General features: G+C 50.7%; 1 protein-coding gene across 3 annotated transcripts in view; it reads right to left on the reverse strand.

Moving 5' to 3' along the window:
• Positions 1 to 2,033: 2,033 nt before the first annotated feature.
• Positions 2,034 to 15,435, reverse strand: part of NUMBL (NUMB like endocytic adaptor protein) — a 25,201-nt gene continuing 11,799 nt past the window's right edge. For 2 of the 3 annotated variants that reach the window (XM_017887419.1, XM_017887420.1), the window contains exons 7-10: positions 12,891 to 13,080; positions 9,041 to 9,346; positions 5,572 to 5,694; positions 2,034 to 3,490 (exon numbers count right to left, since the gene is read on the reverse strand). In XM_017887419.1, coding sequence (XP_017742908.1) covers positions 2,829 to 3,490; positions 5,572 to 5,694; positions 9,041 to 9,346; positions 12,891 to 13,080 — 1,281 coding nt within the window. In that variant the 3' untranslated portion in view covers positions 2,034 to 2,828. The remainder of the gene's footprint in view (positions 3,491 to 5,571; positions 5,695 to 9,040; positions 9,347 to 12,890; positions 13,081 to 15,435) is intronic. The other variant, XM_017887421.1, reaches the window with a different exon arrangement.

Consider the following 15,435-nt stretch of genomic DNA (forward strand, 5'->3'; position numbering starts at 1 on the left):
AAATTAGCCGGGCATGGTGGTGTGCACCTATAGTCCAAGCTGCTCAGGAGGCTGAGGCAAGAGAATCACTTGAACCTGGGAGGCAAAGATTATGGTGAGCTGAGATCGTACCACTGCACTCCAGCCTAGGCAACAGAGTGAAATTTCATCATAAATAAATAAATAAATAAAATTAAAAATAAATAAATAAATCCATCCTAATGAAAGGATAGAATGGGGCTCAGGGCCTTGGAAGAGGGTCAGCTTCTAACAAGAGGTATTTGAACTGAGTCCTAAAGCATCAGTAGCATTCTTCTGGGAAGTGCTGTGTCACCCTGAAGGAAAGGGTGTTCTAGGCAGAGAGAATGACAAATGCAAAAGCTTGGAGGTGAGAGTATGGCTCATCTCTGGCAGGGTCCTCTACTCCCTGCCCGGGGAATTCCCCCAACATCATACCCTGACAGAGCTCTTAGGTCTCCTAGTCCTGGAGTCCACAACAGGTTAATGGGCTGTAATGGAAACGCTATAGAGGGCAGGCCCTAGGCTTGTTCCCTCACAGCCTGATGCTTTTTTGTTTGTTTTGAGACAGTCTCGCTCTGTTGCCCAGGCCGGTGTGCAGTGGTGTGATCTTGGCTCACTGCAACCTTGGCCTCCCGGGTTCAAGCGATTCTCCTGCCTTAGCTTCCCAAGTAGCTGAGATGACAGGCACCTACAACCATGCCTGGTTAATTTTTGTATTTTTAGTACAGACGGAGTCTCACCATGTTGGGCAGGTTAGTCTCTAACTCCCAACCTCAGGTAATCCACCTGCCTCGGCCTCCCAAAGTACTGGGATTAAAGGCATGAGCCACCACGCCCAGCCTTTTGTTTTGTTTGCTTTTTTAGACAGGGTCTCATGCTCACGCTGTCACCCAGGCTGGAGTGCAGTGACTGCATCACGGACCACTGCAGCCTGGACCTCCCAGGTTCAAGCAATTCTCCCATCTCAACCTCTCGAGTAGCTGGGACTACAGGCGTGCGCCACCACGCCCACCTAATTTTAAAATTACTTTGTAGAGACAGGGTCTCATTACGTTGCCCAGGCTGGCCTTGAACTCCTGGGCTCAAGCGATCCTCCCACCTTGGTCTCCCAAAGAGATGGGCTTACAGGCGAGAGCCACTGTGCCGGACTCAGCCTGATGGTTTCACGACTGCCTTTAACTTTGGCCCACACGAATCAAATGTATCACCGTGGGCCACTGACTCAACTTCCCCATCTATCCAGTGGGAACAGAATATTGGATTGCACATAATCAATCATCTCATTTTAAAGAGCTATAACGAAACAAAATTTATATAGCTTTAAAAATACATCTTGTAGATTAAAGGACTCAAGAAACAATAGCAAGACTGCAAAACGCTGCCACGTCAGGTGACACTTTGGGCAGTTATGGAAAATGCTGACAAAACAAGAATTTGCCAGCATGGGCAAAGATATACTATTACCAACCTGACTCATTAAAATAGTAATATTGAACTAATTTGAAGTAGTTTGTTTTTTGTTTTTGAGACAGAGTCCCGCTGCTCTGTTGCCCAGGCAGGAATGCAGTGGTACGACCTCAGGTCACTGCAACCTCCGCTGCTTGGGTTCAAGTGATTCTTGTGCCTCAGCCTCCTGAGTAGCTGGAATTACAGGTGTCTGTCACCACGCCTGGCTAAGTTTTGTATTTTTGGTAGAGATGGGGTTTCTCCGTGTCAGCCAGGCTGGTCTTGAACTCCTGACCTCAAGTGATCTGCCTGCCTTGGCCTCCCAAAGTGCTGGGATTACAGGCATGAGCCGCCGCGCCCGGCCAGCAGTTTATAATGTTTTTTATTCCTCGGTTCTAAATCTGTAAGGAACATAAATGGGGTGATTAATTTTGGCTCCTTGAATACCTGCCTGGCAGGTGCTGAGTCAGTGGTACCACGCGATGACTCGGAGGTTCTCACTCAGGGACACCCTTCTGACTCCGTTTCAGTCCATGACTCAGGAGGAAAGGTTATGGGGCCTCACCAGCGCCCTACACACACCCTCGTTTCCCGAGGGGCACCATTATAGTCTTCCTTTATTGGCTGTCCTTGTATAATACAAATCTTCAAGTTTAGATACAAAAAAAATCTGGAAATAAAAGATAGAAAAGTACCCGCCAGGCACCCCTTCCCCTTCTTCCCAGACCCCTCCCCAGCGGGCACGGACATGAGGTAACTGCGCATCTTCTCCTCCTCCTCCCTCCCCGCCTCCTGGGCCCCCAACTTGGCCCCAGCCCCCATGAGACCTTGGCTCAAGGAACACATGGGCCCCAGAGTTGGAGGGCAATGGGGGTGAGTACAGCATTGGCAGTGAACGCAGCGTGTGGGCAGAGGGCAGCCCTTAGCTTGTGCTGTGTATGGGGGGAGGAGACGACCAGATTTGGGGTGGGCACTGGTGTGGGGCCCAGGAGAGCCCCTAAGCAAGTGTCCCCCCCCCCATCCTGTCCAACACTGTAAGGTGGGAGGTCAACAGAAACTAGGAAATGGAGCGTGAACCAAGGGCATTCAGTGGGATTGTGGCCAACCCCTGTGTCTGGGGTGGGGGAAGGGGGCATTGCCAGCCTAAGTCCGGCAGTGAAATGGTTCCCTTAGCCAGGCTGGGTCCATCCCTGAATTCCATCCTGTTCCAACCTGGGTGTCACAATGTTGGTTCTGTAGTGGTTGTTGGGGTGGTTGAGAGAGGGGGGTGTTGAGAGGGTGCTGAGGGGCGCAGCCCCAGAGAGCAGGGTTAGGGGAGAGGTTGTGCCTCCACCCCCAGGCGTGGGGCACCTGGAGATGATGGAGTGGGGGGGCGGCTCGGGCTACAGTTCAATCTCGAATGTCTTCTGCAGGTCACCAGAAAAGGGGTTGGAGGGTTTCTCTACAGTGGGTTTGCCTTCTAATGCTGCCCACTGGGCCTCAAAGGGGTCCAACTCTGGAGCTGGGGCAGGCGCTGGCTCCGGGGGCCAGGGGGCCCCATTGGGGCGAGGGCGGGCCTGGCTCCCAGGGGCACTGGGTATGGCAGGGGGTGGGAAGGCCCCAGCTTTCCCAAGCAGGGTGGCGGGCTGAGGCTGGAGCTGGGCAGCTGAGCAGAAGGCGTTGGCCACCATCTGTGAGGGTGTGATGCCCACTACAGGCACCCGGGGCATCGGTGGGTAGCCCAAGCCCGGATAGGTGGGCACAAAAGGGGGCTGCATGTGCGGGGGTGGCAGGAACACAGCCACTTGGGCAGATGCTGCGTCAAAGGGCCCCACAGGGGCAGGGAAAGGCTGCAGGGCAGGAGGCATGGTGGGCGCCGGGGCCACAGAGGCTGTTTGCTGCTGCTGCTGCTGCTGCTGCTGCTGCTGCTGCTGCTGCTGCTGCTGGGCCTTGGCCACCTGTGATACCTCCTCCAGCCATCGCTCAGCCTCTGAAGGTGTCCGCTTGTGCCCGGGCTGGAAGGCAGCTGCAGGGGGCACAGAGGGCTCACCCCAGGCAGAAGTCCCTGGAGAGAGAAGAGGGACAGGTGAGGGGGCAAGGGCTTCAGCAGAAGAACCTCAGGCTGGGAAGTGGCATGGTGTGGGGATCAGAGAACAGACTCTGGAGCCAGACCGCCTGCCTCTGAATCCCAGCTCTGCACCTCCGTAGCTTGCTGACTTCAGGCAAGTGACTTCACCATTCTAGACCACATAATGGCTCTGGAGTGCTAAGAACATACAATTCTGAGCTTCTAAGGTCTTATGATGGGAAAGTCTAAGTAGGACTGACATCCTCCTAGCTCCACTGCCCTTCTGACTGGTTAGTGCCAAACCTATTCACTATTTTGTTTTGTTTGTTTGTTTTGAGAGAGTTTCACTCTGTTGCCCAGGCTGGGATGCAGTGGCCCTATCTTGGCTCACTGCAACCTCTGCCTCCCAGGTTCAAGCAATTCTCATGCCTCAGCCTCCTGAGTAGCTGGGATTACAGGCACGCACCATCACGCCCAGCTGATTTTTTGTATGTTTAGTAGAGGTGAGGTTTCAACATGTTGCCCAGGCTGGACTCAAACTCCTATCTCAAGTGATCCCCCAACCTCGGTCACCCAAAGTACTAGGATTACAAGCATGAGCCACCACACCCAGCCAGTATTCGCCATTTTGAATATCACCCTTGATTCTCTAATACTTTCAGAATGTATTGTTTTAGGAGTTAAGATTCTAAGATTGCATGGATCTTTCTCCACATGTATAATATTATCCTAACATAGTAAGGTCCGACAGTTTAGGGTGGGGCTTTCTAAGATTCTCGAGTTCTGCATTTACAGCGTTTGAGATTCTAAGGTGCTCCTGTGGTTCTAGGATAAGCCCCTGGCTCTAAGATGATACACGGTTCTCAAGGATTCCATGGTTCCAAAACGATCTCTGGGATCTAAGGTGATCCCAAGATTCTAGGATGAGCCCATGCCTCTGAGATGACCCCATGGCTCTAAGATGATCCCGTATCTCTAAGATAAATCATGGTTCTAAGGTGATCACTTGATTCTCAGGTAATCGCATGGCTCTAAGATGATCCATGGTTCTAGGATGATCCTCTGGCTCTAAGATGATCTGTGTTTCTAAGGTGATCCTATGGCTCTAAGATGATCCATAGTTCTAGGATGATCCCTTGGTTCTAAGGGGATCCCATGGTTCTACGGGGATTCCATGGCTCTAATATCATCAAGGGCTCTGAGATGATCCATGGCTCTAAGATGATTACATGATTCTCAGACAATCCCATGGCTCTAAGATGATCCATGGTTCTAGGATAATCCGTTGGCTCTAAGATGATCCATGATTCTAGGATAATCCCCTGGCTCTAAGATGATCCCTGGGTCTAAGGTGATCACATGATTCTCAGGTAATCCCATGGCTCTAAGATGATCCACAGATCTAGGATAATCCCCTGGCTCTAAGATGATCCATGACTCTAAGATGATCACATGATTCTCAGATACTCCCATGGTTCTAGGCTGATCCCCTGGCTCTAAGATGATCCCTGGGTCTAAGGTGATTGCACAATTCTGAGGTAATCCCATGGCTCTAAGATGATCCATGGGTCTAGGATAATCCCCTGACTCTAAGATGATCCATGGTTCTAAAGTGATTGCATGATTCTCAGGTAATCCCATGGCTCTAAGATGAACCACGGATCTAGGATAATCCCCTGGCTCTAACATGATCCATGGCTCTAAGATGATCACATGATTCTCAGATAATCCCATGGTTCTGGTTCTAGGCTGATCCCCTGGCTCTAAGATGATCCCTGGTTCTAAGGTGATTGCATGATTCTGAGGTAATCCCATGACTCTTAAGATGATCCACAGATCTAGGATGATCCCCTGGCTCTAAGATGGTCCATGGTCCTAAATTAATCACATGATTCTCAGGTAATCCCATGGCTCTAAGATGATCCATGGTTCTAGGATGATCCCCTGGCTCTGAGGTGATCCATGATTCTAAGCCTGTAGGATCCCAAGACCCCTGGAGTGTCTGGGTAGCCCTGGATAGAGGAGGGGGTACAGGAGGGACATGCAGGGTGTCTGCCCAGTAGAAAGCCTGGCTTTACCTGTTGTGGCAGGTGGTGGCCCTGGTGCTGGCGCTCCAGCACTGGCAAAAGATGAACTGATCTGTGTGCACAGAGCGTTGATGCTGTCACTGTCGCTGGCGCCAGGAGGCTCCATCTCAGGCACTGGGAAGCAGGGCAGGACGGAGGTCAGCAAACAGGCCCAGGCCCTGCCGCAGCCCCGCCCTTTACCCCACGCCCTTGGTGGTCCTCTCTTGTGACCTGTATCCTTTCCTGGTGTAGTAACTAAGTGGCCATGACCGCCAAATAACTGCACACATGTGTGTGTCACATCTGAGTGGCAGAATGATCAACTTAGTGTGTGATATTTGATGGTTGACTGTAACAGGGACCCCAAACCAAGGACCTCAAGATTTGTGTGTGGCCACAAACCAGAAGAGATGTCTAAAATATTTAGCAACATATATTAGTTTAAAAATATGCCCAACCATGTGCATGGCAAGGACATGGCCCATGGGCCCAGTCTGAATGGATTGTGGCATGGTCGCTCACTGGCTAGGGACCATTTGTCCAGCTTTGGGCAGAGAAGTGGGGCCTGTCCACCCCACCCAGCCTGACCTATGGCAAACATCATGAGAGCAGAGATGCACCTGTGCCAGCAAGGCAGGAGACACTGAGCAGGCATGGCGGCCCCGCGAGCGCTTGGGATGAGTAAAGGTACCATCCAAATAAACAATTAAGGACTGCCATGTGTGGTGTGTGACACATGTCTGTGACATTTTAGCCAATGGCTGTCTCCAAGGGGCCATGTAGATGCTCCAGTGAACATCAGAACTGGCCGTAGGAGTCTGCAGGTGTGCTGTGGGGGCGCCCAGGTGGGACAGCCAATGTCAACAATGATTGTGTATGTTCATCCATACAGGCATGTAGCTTCTGAGGTTGTGGCATCTGAGTGTGACTGGAGTCCAGGTGTGTGGCGTCCTGATGCATGACTCCCAGGTGTGAGTGCATCTGCTGTGTGATGTACGAGTGTGTTTGCAGGTGTGCATGAATCTGCACATGTGGCTTTGGAGTTTGCATAAATCTGGGTGTGTGATCTGTGAAGGTGTGTAAATCTGAGTGTGTTTCTTTTTTAAAAATATTTATTTTTTTTTGACACAGGGTCTCATTCTGTTGCCTAGGCTGGAGTGTAGTGGCACAATCTTGGCTCACTGCAACCTCTGCCTCCCAGGCTCAAGCAATCTTCCTGAGTAGCTGTGACTACAGGTGCATGCCACTGCACCTGGTTAACAATAAAGGTTAATTTTTAAAATTTTTTTGTAGAGATGAGACCTTGCTGTGCTGCCCAGGCTGGTCTCAAACTCCTGAGCTCAAGTGATCCTCCCTCCTTGGCCTCCCAAAGTGTTGGGATTACAGGTGTGAGTCACCACGTCTGGCCATGTGTGACTTCTGACTCTGATTTTGGAGTGTGTGTGACTTGAGAGTATACCTGACTCTGAGTTTGTGACTTCTGAGCATGTGTGACATGTGTGTGAAGGTACGATGTCTATGTATGTGAAATTTCTGTGTGGCAAGTCACATCCAAGTGAGCGTGCAGCTGGCCACAGGAGTGTGAGGCTTCTAAATAAAGCCTGGAGCTCCTGCCACCTCTCAGGAGCGTGTGTGACAGCCTGGGGAGTGTGCCTGATGTCAGGCTGCATAAGGACAGCAAATGTGAGGGTGTGTGATGGCCCAGGAGTGCTGCAGGCATGGAGTGAGTATGCGTCACTCTCAACAAGGGTGGGCACCTGCTCACTGGTTACCTTTTAGAGCAGCCCAGCCTCCTGGATACAGCTCAACACCCTCCCACACCAATCCCCAAGGCCATAACGGGTAGGCGATGCCGATTTGGCATCCAGGAACAAGAGAGTGGGCCAGACCACATGGCTTCACTGGCTGCTGGTGGGGAAGACAGCCCTTCTGCCTGCCTCCCTCAGGCAAAACTCAGTAGCATGCCACTTCTATCTTCTTCCTTTCTCATGGCAGACATTGTTCTTAATTTTTTTTTTTTTTTTTTTGAGACAGGATCTCACTCTGTTGCCCAGGCTGGAGTGAAGTGGTACAATCTGAGCTCACTGCAGCCTCAATCTGCTGGGCTCAAGCAATTCTCCTTTCTCAGCCTCCTGAGTAGCTGAGACTACAGGCATGCACCACCACACTAGACTAGTTTTTGTATTTTTTTGTAGAGACAGGGTTTAGCCAAGTGATCTTCTTCAAGGGATCCTTGAACCCCTCTTGGGCTCAAGTGATCTGCCTGCCTTGGCCTCCCAAAGTGCTGGGACTACAAGCATGAGCCATTGCACCTGGCTAGACATCGCTTTTAGATCATGACGTATACCACCTGTCTCCTTTCCCTGGCCCACGGCAGACATTAGTAATCAAACACAATTTTTTCCTCCACGGAGCTCTTTGCTCACCGTACCCATCACCTGTCCAGACTTCATGGCTCCCCTGGCCAAGTGCTAGAAGAAACAGATCCTTGTAACTCCATCTTCCCTTCAAGTAAAACAGGACTTTATATCTCCTCTCTCCTACCACCAGCCATGGCAGACAATGCCAATCAATTATGAGGTGCTGCTCCTTTTCGTGATGGGTACTGCCTCTGCTCAACTGTGCCCACAACAAACATCCCTGATCCATCACTATGCCCCCTGACCCCTAGGATCTCTGAGCTCACTGGTGTCCTGCATGTCATGTTTCTACTGACCAAATTCTGGGAGTCTCCCCTTTGGGTAAAAACATAACACTCTTGCTACTCTCTCTTCTCCCTTGCCCATGACACACACTGTAAGGAGATCATGATTGCTAACCAATCATGATGTGCACCATCTTTCTTGTTTTCCTTAACCACAGCAGACATTGCTAATTGATCATGATTTGTGATGCCTTTTTTGCCATCCCTTGATGCTCTCTGCCCTAGGCAGACATTGCTAATCCATCGCAATCCTCCTTTCCTTAGAGCCTGAGGAATACCTGTATCCTTCACCTAGCCAGATTTCATAGGCAAATGCTTGGAGGGAGAGAGCACGCATTAACTTACAGTGCTTCAGTCCACTTCTGAGCAAAAACAGGCCAACAGTGTTGCTTCTCTTCTTTCCCTGGCCCATGGCAAACTTCCTTATCCATACCCGACTTCTTTGTCCATAGCGGACTTTGCTAACTAATCATGACGTGCGTCATCTTTCTCCTTTTCCTTAACCACACCAGACATTGCTAATTAATCATAACTTTTGATGCCTTTCTGCTATCCCTTACTCAGAGCAGACATGGTTTATCAATCCTGATTTGTGCTGTCTCTTTCCTCTCCCTTGCCCACTGCTAATCGATCATGACATGTTCCACCTCTCTCTCCTTTGCCCATGGCAGACAGTGCAAATCAATCACAGTGTGAACCATCTCGCCTCTATCCCTTGCCCACATCAGATAGTGCCAATTGATTCCAGTGCCCTTTCCCACTGGGCCCAGGGCTCACCTGTGCCCTTCACCTGGAAGTCAGTGCGGCGCTGCAGCGTGGATGGCAGCTCATTCAGCCGTAGGCTCAGCTGCCGTTTGAAAGGTGAGTTCTTCTGGCTGAGTGCTGGGAACCCACGGAAGGAGCCCTGGCGAACCAACTGCTCCAGGGGGGCATGGCGCCGGGGGATGGCGGCCGCAGTGGTGCCTGCAGCCACGGGGGTGCCTGCCTCACCCTTCTCACCAGGGGATGTGGTGGCTGGTGTTGGGGACACGTGCCCAGGCTGGGCAGGGCCAGGAGCCACAGTGGGGGCAGCTGCTGCCTCTGCTGGAGACATGGGGGAGATGGATGGTTAGATATCTCACCATGGCATTCAAGGCCTCTCCCACCTGGTTCTCTGGGTCATTCTCCAAGGCTGCCTTCCTTGTCAGTGAGTCCTGCCCTTAAGACGAGCTAGTCAAAGCCTTGAGATATTCCTCACTCCCACCCAAGTCAAGATCCTCTTCCCCAGGTGGCCCTTGGAAAACCGTCCCCCAGGCTCACCCTCTGTGTCTCTCCAGCCTCCTGCCCCTTTCTGTCTTGCCCTGCTGCTCTCACCGTTCTTCCCTCGAAGACCCTCTATCTCCCTTTCCAATCATTTAACAAACATTTATTTGGTGCCGGAATAACGTATCAGGCATTGTTCCAGATGCTTTGCAAGTATTAACTCATTCAATCCACACGACTACGCATGGGGTTGATACGATCCTCATTTTACAGATGTGGAAACTGAGACCAAACGCCCAGTGTGATATGCCCAAATGACACTGCTAGGAAAGGACAGGCTGACTCTGGAGCCCATGCTCCAAATGACTGCCTGCCCTGTCTCCCTCTGGCCTGTCTCTCCGTCTTTCTCTGTCACTGTCTGTTCCCCTCTGTCTCCCACCTCCCAGCCTTCTTCCCACCTCAAGGAGCTCCTCCCTTCCTCCAGTCATTCTAGACATGGCTTAGATGCTTCATCCTCTGAGAAGCTTTCCAGATTGTTCTGGTCTCTCAGCCTGGCTCCCTCCACTCTGAGACTGTTCTCTGTCCTCTGGGAGGAAGCCTGACCTCCAGACTCAGCAGGAGAGGCAGGCTCTTCAAGGGCAGGGCTCCCCTCACCCCTGCCAAACTACGAACACACACCTACCCTCCTACCAGGGCCTCCCCGAGCTGTGGCTTGAATACCATGGAGATTAAACTCAGGCCCAGAGAGCCCCTCCCAGAAGGATGTCGCCCAGTGCTGCTTCTCCCATCGTGACACAATGGGGCACCCATGCAGGTCTGGCCCAGGGCAGTGGAAACAGCCCAGGACAGGTTGGAACCAGAAACCACCTCTGCCCCCACTCACTGTGTGACCTCAGGAAGTCCCCTCCCCTCTCTGGGCTCCAGTTTGCCAACTAGAAACCTGGGATAAGCATCTCATGCTACTTCCCAAGCCTCCGAGAGGGTCAGTTTAGGTGGTGAATGTTAAATGTTTTGGAATCCAACAAAAGCCTGCCTGGACACAGTGGCTCACGCCTATAATCCCAGCACTTTGAGAGGCCGAGGTGGGAGGATCACTTGAGGCCAGGAGTTCAAGACCAGCCTTGCCAACATGGTGAAATACCATCTCTACTAAAAATACAAAAAAAGATTAGTTGGGTGTAGTGGCACATGCCTGGGATTACAGCTACTCCAGAGGCTGAGGCAGGAGAATTGCTTGAACCCGGGAGGCAGAGGTTGCAGTGAACCGAGATCGCACCATTGCACTCCAGCCTGGGCAACAGAGCGAGACTCTGTCTCCAAAAAAGAAAAAAAAAACAAACAAGCTTAGCTGGGTGTGGTGGTGGGCACCTGTAATCCCAGCTACTCAGGAGGCTGAGGCATACGAATTGCTTGAAACCAGGAGGCGGAGGTTGCAGTGAGCTGAGATGGCGACACTGCACTCCAGCCTGGGTGCCAGAGACAGACTCTGTCTCAAAAAAAAGATGTTCTTTTTTTTCCCCTTACAATCTGGGATCCAATTCAGGATCACATCTTGCATCTATTAATACCTGTTAAATCTCATTAGTCTCCCTTAATCGGGATCAGTTTCCAATGGTAAATTTTTTGTAAATTCTAAGTAGTGTTTTCCCAAAAACCGTAAACTAGAATTCACAGTAAAAAATAATTAATTAAATTATATGGTGACACACACACACACACACACAGTTTTAGAACTTAGAAAGTAACCATTTACCTAGAAAGTTAGTTTTACCAAGTATGTTTCAAACTTTCTTGATGGCAATCCAGAGTAAGAGATATCTTTTATATGGTAGCCTCTTACATGCACACACACACACACACACACACACACACACACACTCTCTCTCTCACTCAAATAAAAGTATCATTAAATTATATTTAACCCTTATGTCATTCAATATACTCTGATATTTTCTATGATTCTCTATTTCATTGTTTTTAAATTCATTTTTATTTTTTTTGAGACAGGGTCTCACTCTGTCTGTCACCCAGGTTTGAGTGTGGTGGCACAATCGCAGCTGTCTGCAGCCTCTCCCTCCTGGGCCCAGGTGATCCTCCTGCCTCAGCCTCCTGAGTAGCTGAGACCACAGGCTGCACCACCATGCCTGGCTAATTTTTTAATTATTTGTAGAGACAGGGTTTCCCTATGTTGCCCAGGTTGATTTCATTTTTTAAAATGCCAGCCACATGGGCTGGGCCCAGTTGTCCACACCTATAACACCAGTGCTTTGGGAGGCTGAGGTGGGAGGATCGTTTAAGGCTAGGAGTTTGAGACCAGCCTGGGAAACACAGCAAGATCCCAGTTCTACAAAAAATAAAAATAAAACTAGCCAGATGCTGTGGCGTGTGCCCATATTCCCAGCTACCTGGAGGCTGAGGCAGGAGAATTACCGGAGCCCAGCAGTTTGACACTGCAGGGAGCTGTGATCACGCCACTGCACTCCAGCCTGGGCAACAGAATTAGACCTCAACTCAGCCAGCTACAGTACAGCAAATTGGCTTCACAGGTCTTGATACACAGGTTGAAAAGTCCTGAGAAGGCCAGGTATGGTGGCTCACGCCTGTAATCCCAGCACTTTGGGAGGCCGATGCAGGTGGATCACCTGAGGTCAGGAGTTCGAGACCAGCCTGGCCAACATGGGGAAACCCTGTCTCTAATAAAAATACAAAAATTAGCCATGCCTGTAATCCCAGCTACTCGGGAGGCTGAGGTAGGAGAATTGCTTGAACCCGGGAGGCGGAGATTGCAGTGAGCCGAGATCGCACCCTTGCACTCCAGCCTGGGTGACAGAGCGAGACTCTGTCTCAAAAAAAAAAAACAAACAAAAAAAGAGAAAAGCCTTGAAAAGCCCTGAATTGGTGGATAGTAAACCACTTAGTGTGCCCTTAGAATACTGCCCAAAGAACTCTTTCCATGGAAGTTGCTTGTTTGTTTATTTATTTTTTGAGATAGAGTCTTACTCTATTGCCCAGACCGGAGTACAGTGGCGTGATCTTGGCTCACTGCAACCTCTGCCTCCAGGGTTCCAGCAATCCTCCTGCATCAGCCTCCCAAGTAGTTGGGATTACAGGTGTAGGCCACCATGCCCGGTTAATTTTTGTATTTTTAGTAGAGACGAGGTTTCACCACGTTGCCCAGGCTGGTCTCGAACTTCTGACCTCAAGTGATCTGCCCACCTTCGCCTCTCAAAGTGCTGGGATTACAGGCGTAAACCATGGCGCCTGGCCTGAAGCATCCCCTGCTTTGTAAACTGTTGAGTCCCTGTACCTCTGAAGCCCCCCGTCCCCTGACCTTGGGTACCCTGTGCCCACTCTGTGCCCTGCTGGTGCTCGGGGCAACACCCACCTTTCTTCTTGTCCGGGGCCTCTCGCTCAGCAGGCCGCCCACCCCCAGAGAGGCGGAAGGAACCCTCGCGGGCGAAGCTGGTGCGGCTGGCATCGAAGGCGGCCGTGACCCCGCATTCCTTCTCCCGTCGCTGTTTTCGCTCCAGGCAGGCGGCAAAAGCACAGCCCACAGCGTGGCTCAGCCTCTCGCCCTGTGGGGAGAGGATGGGCGGGGGTTAGAGGTGCTGGGCAGTGCGGATAGGGGCCAGGGGCACTGGGTTACAGCCGCTAGGTACTGGATCGCGCTGGATGAGTCCCAGCACTTCTCTGGGCCTCAGTGCTCATCTGCATCACGAGGAAGGGCTGGAAATGACAGCTCCAAGTGAGAGAAGCCAGAAACCAATGAGCCTGTTGTGTGGCTCCACTTACCGGAAATTCCAGAAGAGGCAAAACTAATCTGTGGTGAAAAAAGTCAGAACAGGCCAGGAGTGGTGGCTCTCGCCTGTAATGCTAGCACTTTGGGAGGCTGAGGCAGGAGGTTCCCTTGAGCCCAGGAGGTCAAGGCTGCAGGGAGCTATGATCGCACCACTGCACTCCAGCTTGGGTGACAGAGCAAGATTCTGTCTCAAAAAAAGAAAGTCAGAATAGTGGTAGTTTCCTATGGGGTGGGGAATGACTGGAAAGGGTATGAAGGGATGATTGGGTGGTGGCAATGTTCTAGATATTGATAGGGGTTTGGTTACATGGGTGTATGCAGTTGTCAAAATTCGTTGACTGTACACTGAAGGCTTGTGCATTGCTATGGACTAAATGTGTGTGTCTCTCCCAATTCAAACACTGAAGCCCTCATTCACAATGTGCTGGTATTTGGGGGTAGGCCTTTGGGAGACAATGAGAGTTATGTTAGATCATGAAGTGGGATCCTCATGATGGAATTAATGCCCTTATTTATTTATTTTTTTTCTGGGACAGGGTCTCACTCTGACGCTCATGCTGGAGTGCAGCGGCACAACCTCAGCTCACTGCAACCTCCACCTCCCGGCTTCAAGTGATTCCCCTGCCTCAGCCTCCCAGTAGCTGGGATTATAGGCATGCACCACCACGCCCGGCTAAGTTTTGTATTTTTAGTAGAGATGGGATTTCACGAGTTTGGTGAGGCTGGACTCGAACTCCTGACCTCAAGTGATCTGTCCACCTGCACCTCCCAAAGTGTTGAGATTACAGGCGTAAGCCACTGTGCCCGGCCAGGATTAATGCCCTTAAAAAGGAGAAAAAGAGGCTGGGCGCGGTGGCTCAAGCCTGTAATCCCAGCACTTTGGGAGGCCAAGACGGGCGCATTACGAGGTCAGGAGATCGAGACCACCCCGGCTAACACCGTGAAACCCCGTCTCTTAAAAAATACAAAAAACTAGCCAGGCGAGGTGGCAGGCGCCTGTAGTCCCAGCTACTCAGGAGGCTGAAGCAGGAGAATGGTGTGAACCCGGGAGGCGGAGCTTGCAGTGAGCTGAGATCCAGCCACTGCGCTCCAGCCTGGGCGACAGAGCAAGACTCCGTCTCAAAAAAAAAAAAAAGGAGAAAAAGACATGAGATCTCCCTTCCACCCTGCCAGGTGAAGATACAGAAAGCAGACATCCATCTGCAAACCAGGAAAAGTCCTCACCAAGAAATGAGCCATTTGACACCCTGACCTCAGGCCTCTAGAAGTGCAAGAAACAAATGTTTGTCATTTAAGCCACACAGTCTACACTATTTGGTTACAGCAGCCTGAACTAAGACAATTATATCTTTCACTTTGAAGAAAAAAAAAATCTGGAAACAAATACAAATTCTACTTAATGGTGTGCATGCTGAAATATGGAGCAGGAAGTAGTCCAATGCCTACAAATTTGACATACAGAAAGTATCAGATGCTCCAAGCACAGGGGCTCACACCTGTAATCCCAGCACTTCAGGAGGCCGAGGCAGGCGAATCACTTGAGGCCAGGAGTTTGAGACCAGACTGGCCAACATGGTGGAACCCCGTCTCTACTAAAAATACAAAAATTAGCCGGGCATGGTGGCACGCACCTGTAATCCCAGCTACTATGGAGGCTGAGGCAAGAGAATTGCTTGAACCCGGGAGGTGGAGGTTTCAGTGAGTCAAGATCATGCCACTGTACTCCAGTCTCACTGTCTCAAAAAAAAAAAAAAGGAATGAATTACTGATCCAAGCGGCTCACGCCTGTAATCCGAGCACTTTGGGAGGCCAAGGTGAGTGGATCACTTAAGTCCAGGAGTTCCAGACAAGCCTGGGCAACATGGTGAAACCCCGTTTCTACAAAAAATACAGAAAATTAGCCGGGCATGGTGGCATGTGCCTGTAGTCCCAGCTACTCAGGAAGCTGAGGTGGGAGAATCGCTTGAACCCAGGTTGCAGTGAGGTGAGATTGCACCAGTGCACGCCAGCCTGGGTGACAGAGAGAGACCTTGTCTCATTAAATTAATTAATTAAATTAAAAATATTGCCGGGTGTGAGCCACCGTGCCCAACCAATACTCCATTTTTTTTTTTTTTTTTTTTTTTTTTTT

The sequence above is a fragment of the Rhinopithecus bieti genome, unplaced genomic scaffold (assembly GCF_001698545.2).
Source record: "Rhinopithecus bieti isolate Rb0 unplaced genomic scaffold, ASM169854v2 scaffold_15776, whole genome shotgun sequence".
In the NCBI taxonomy this organism is placed as follows: Eukaryota; Metazoa; Chordata; class Mammalia; order Primates; family Cercopithecidae; genus Rhinopithecus; species Rhinopithecus bieti.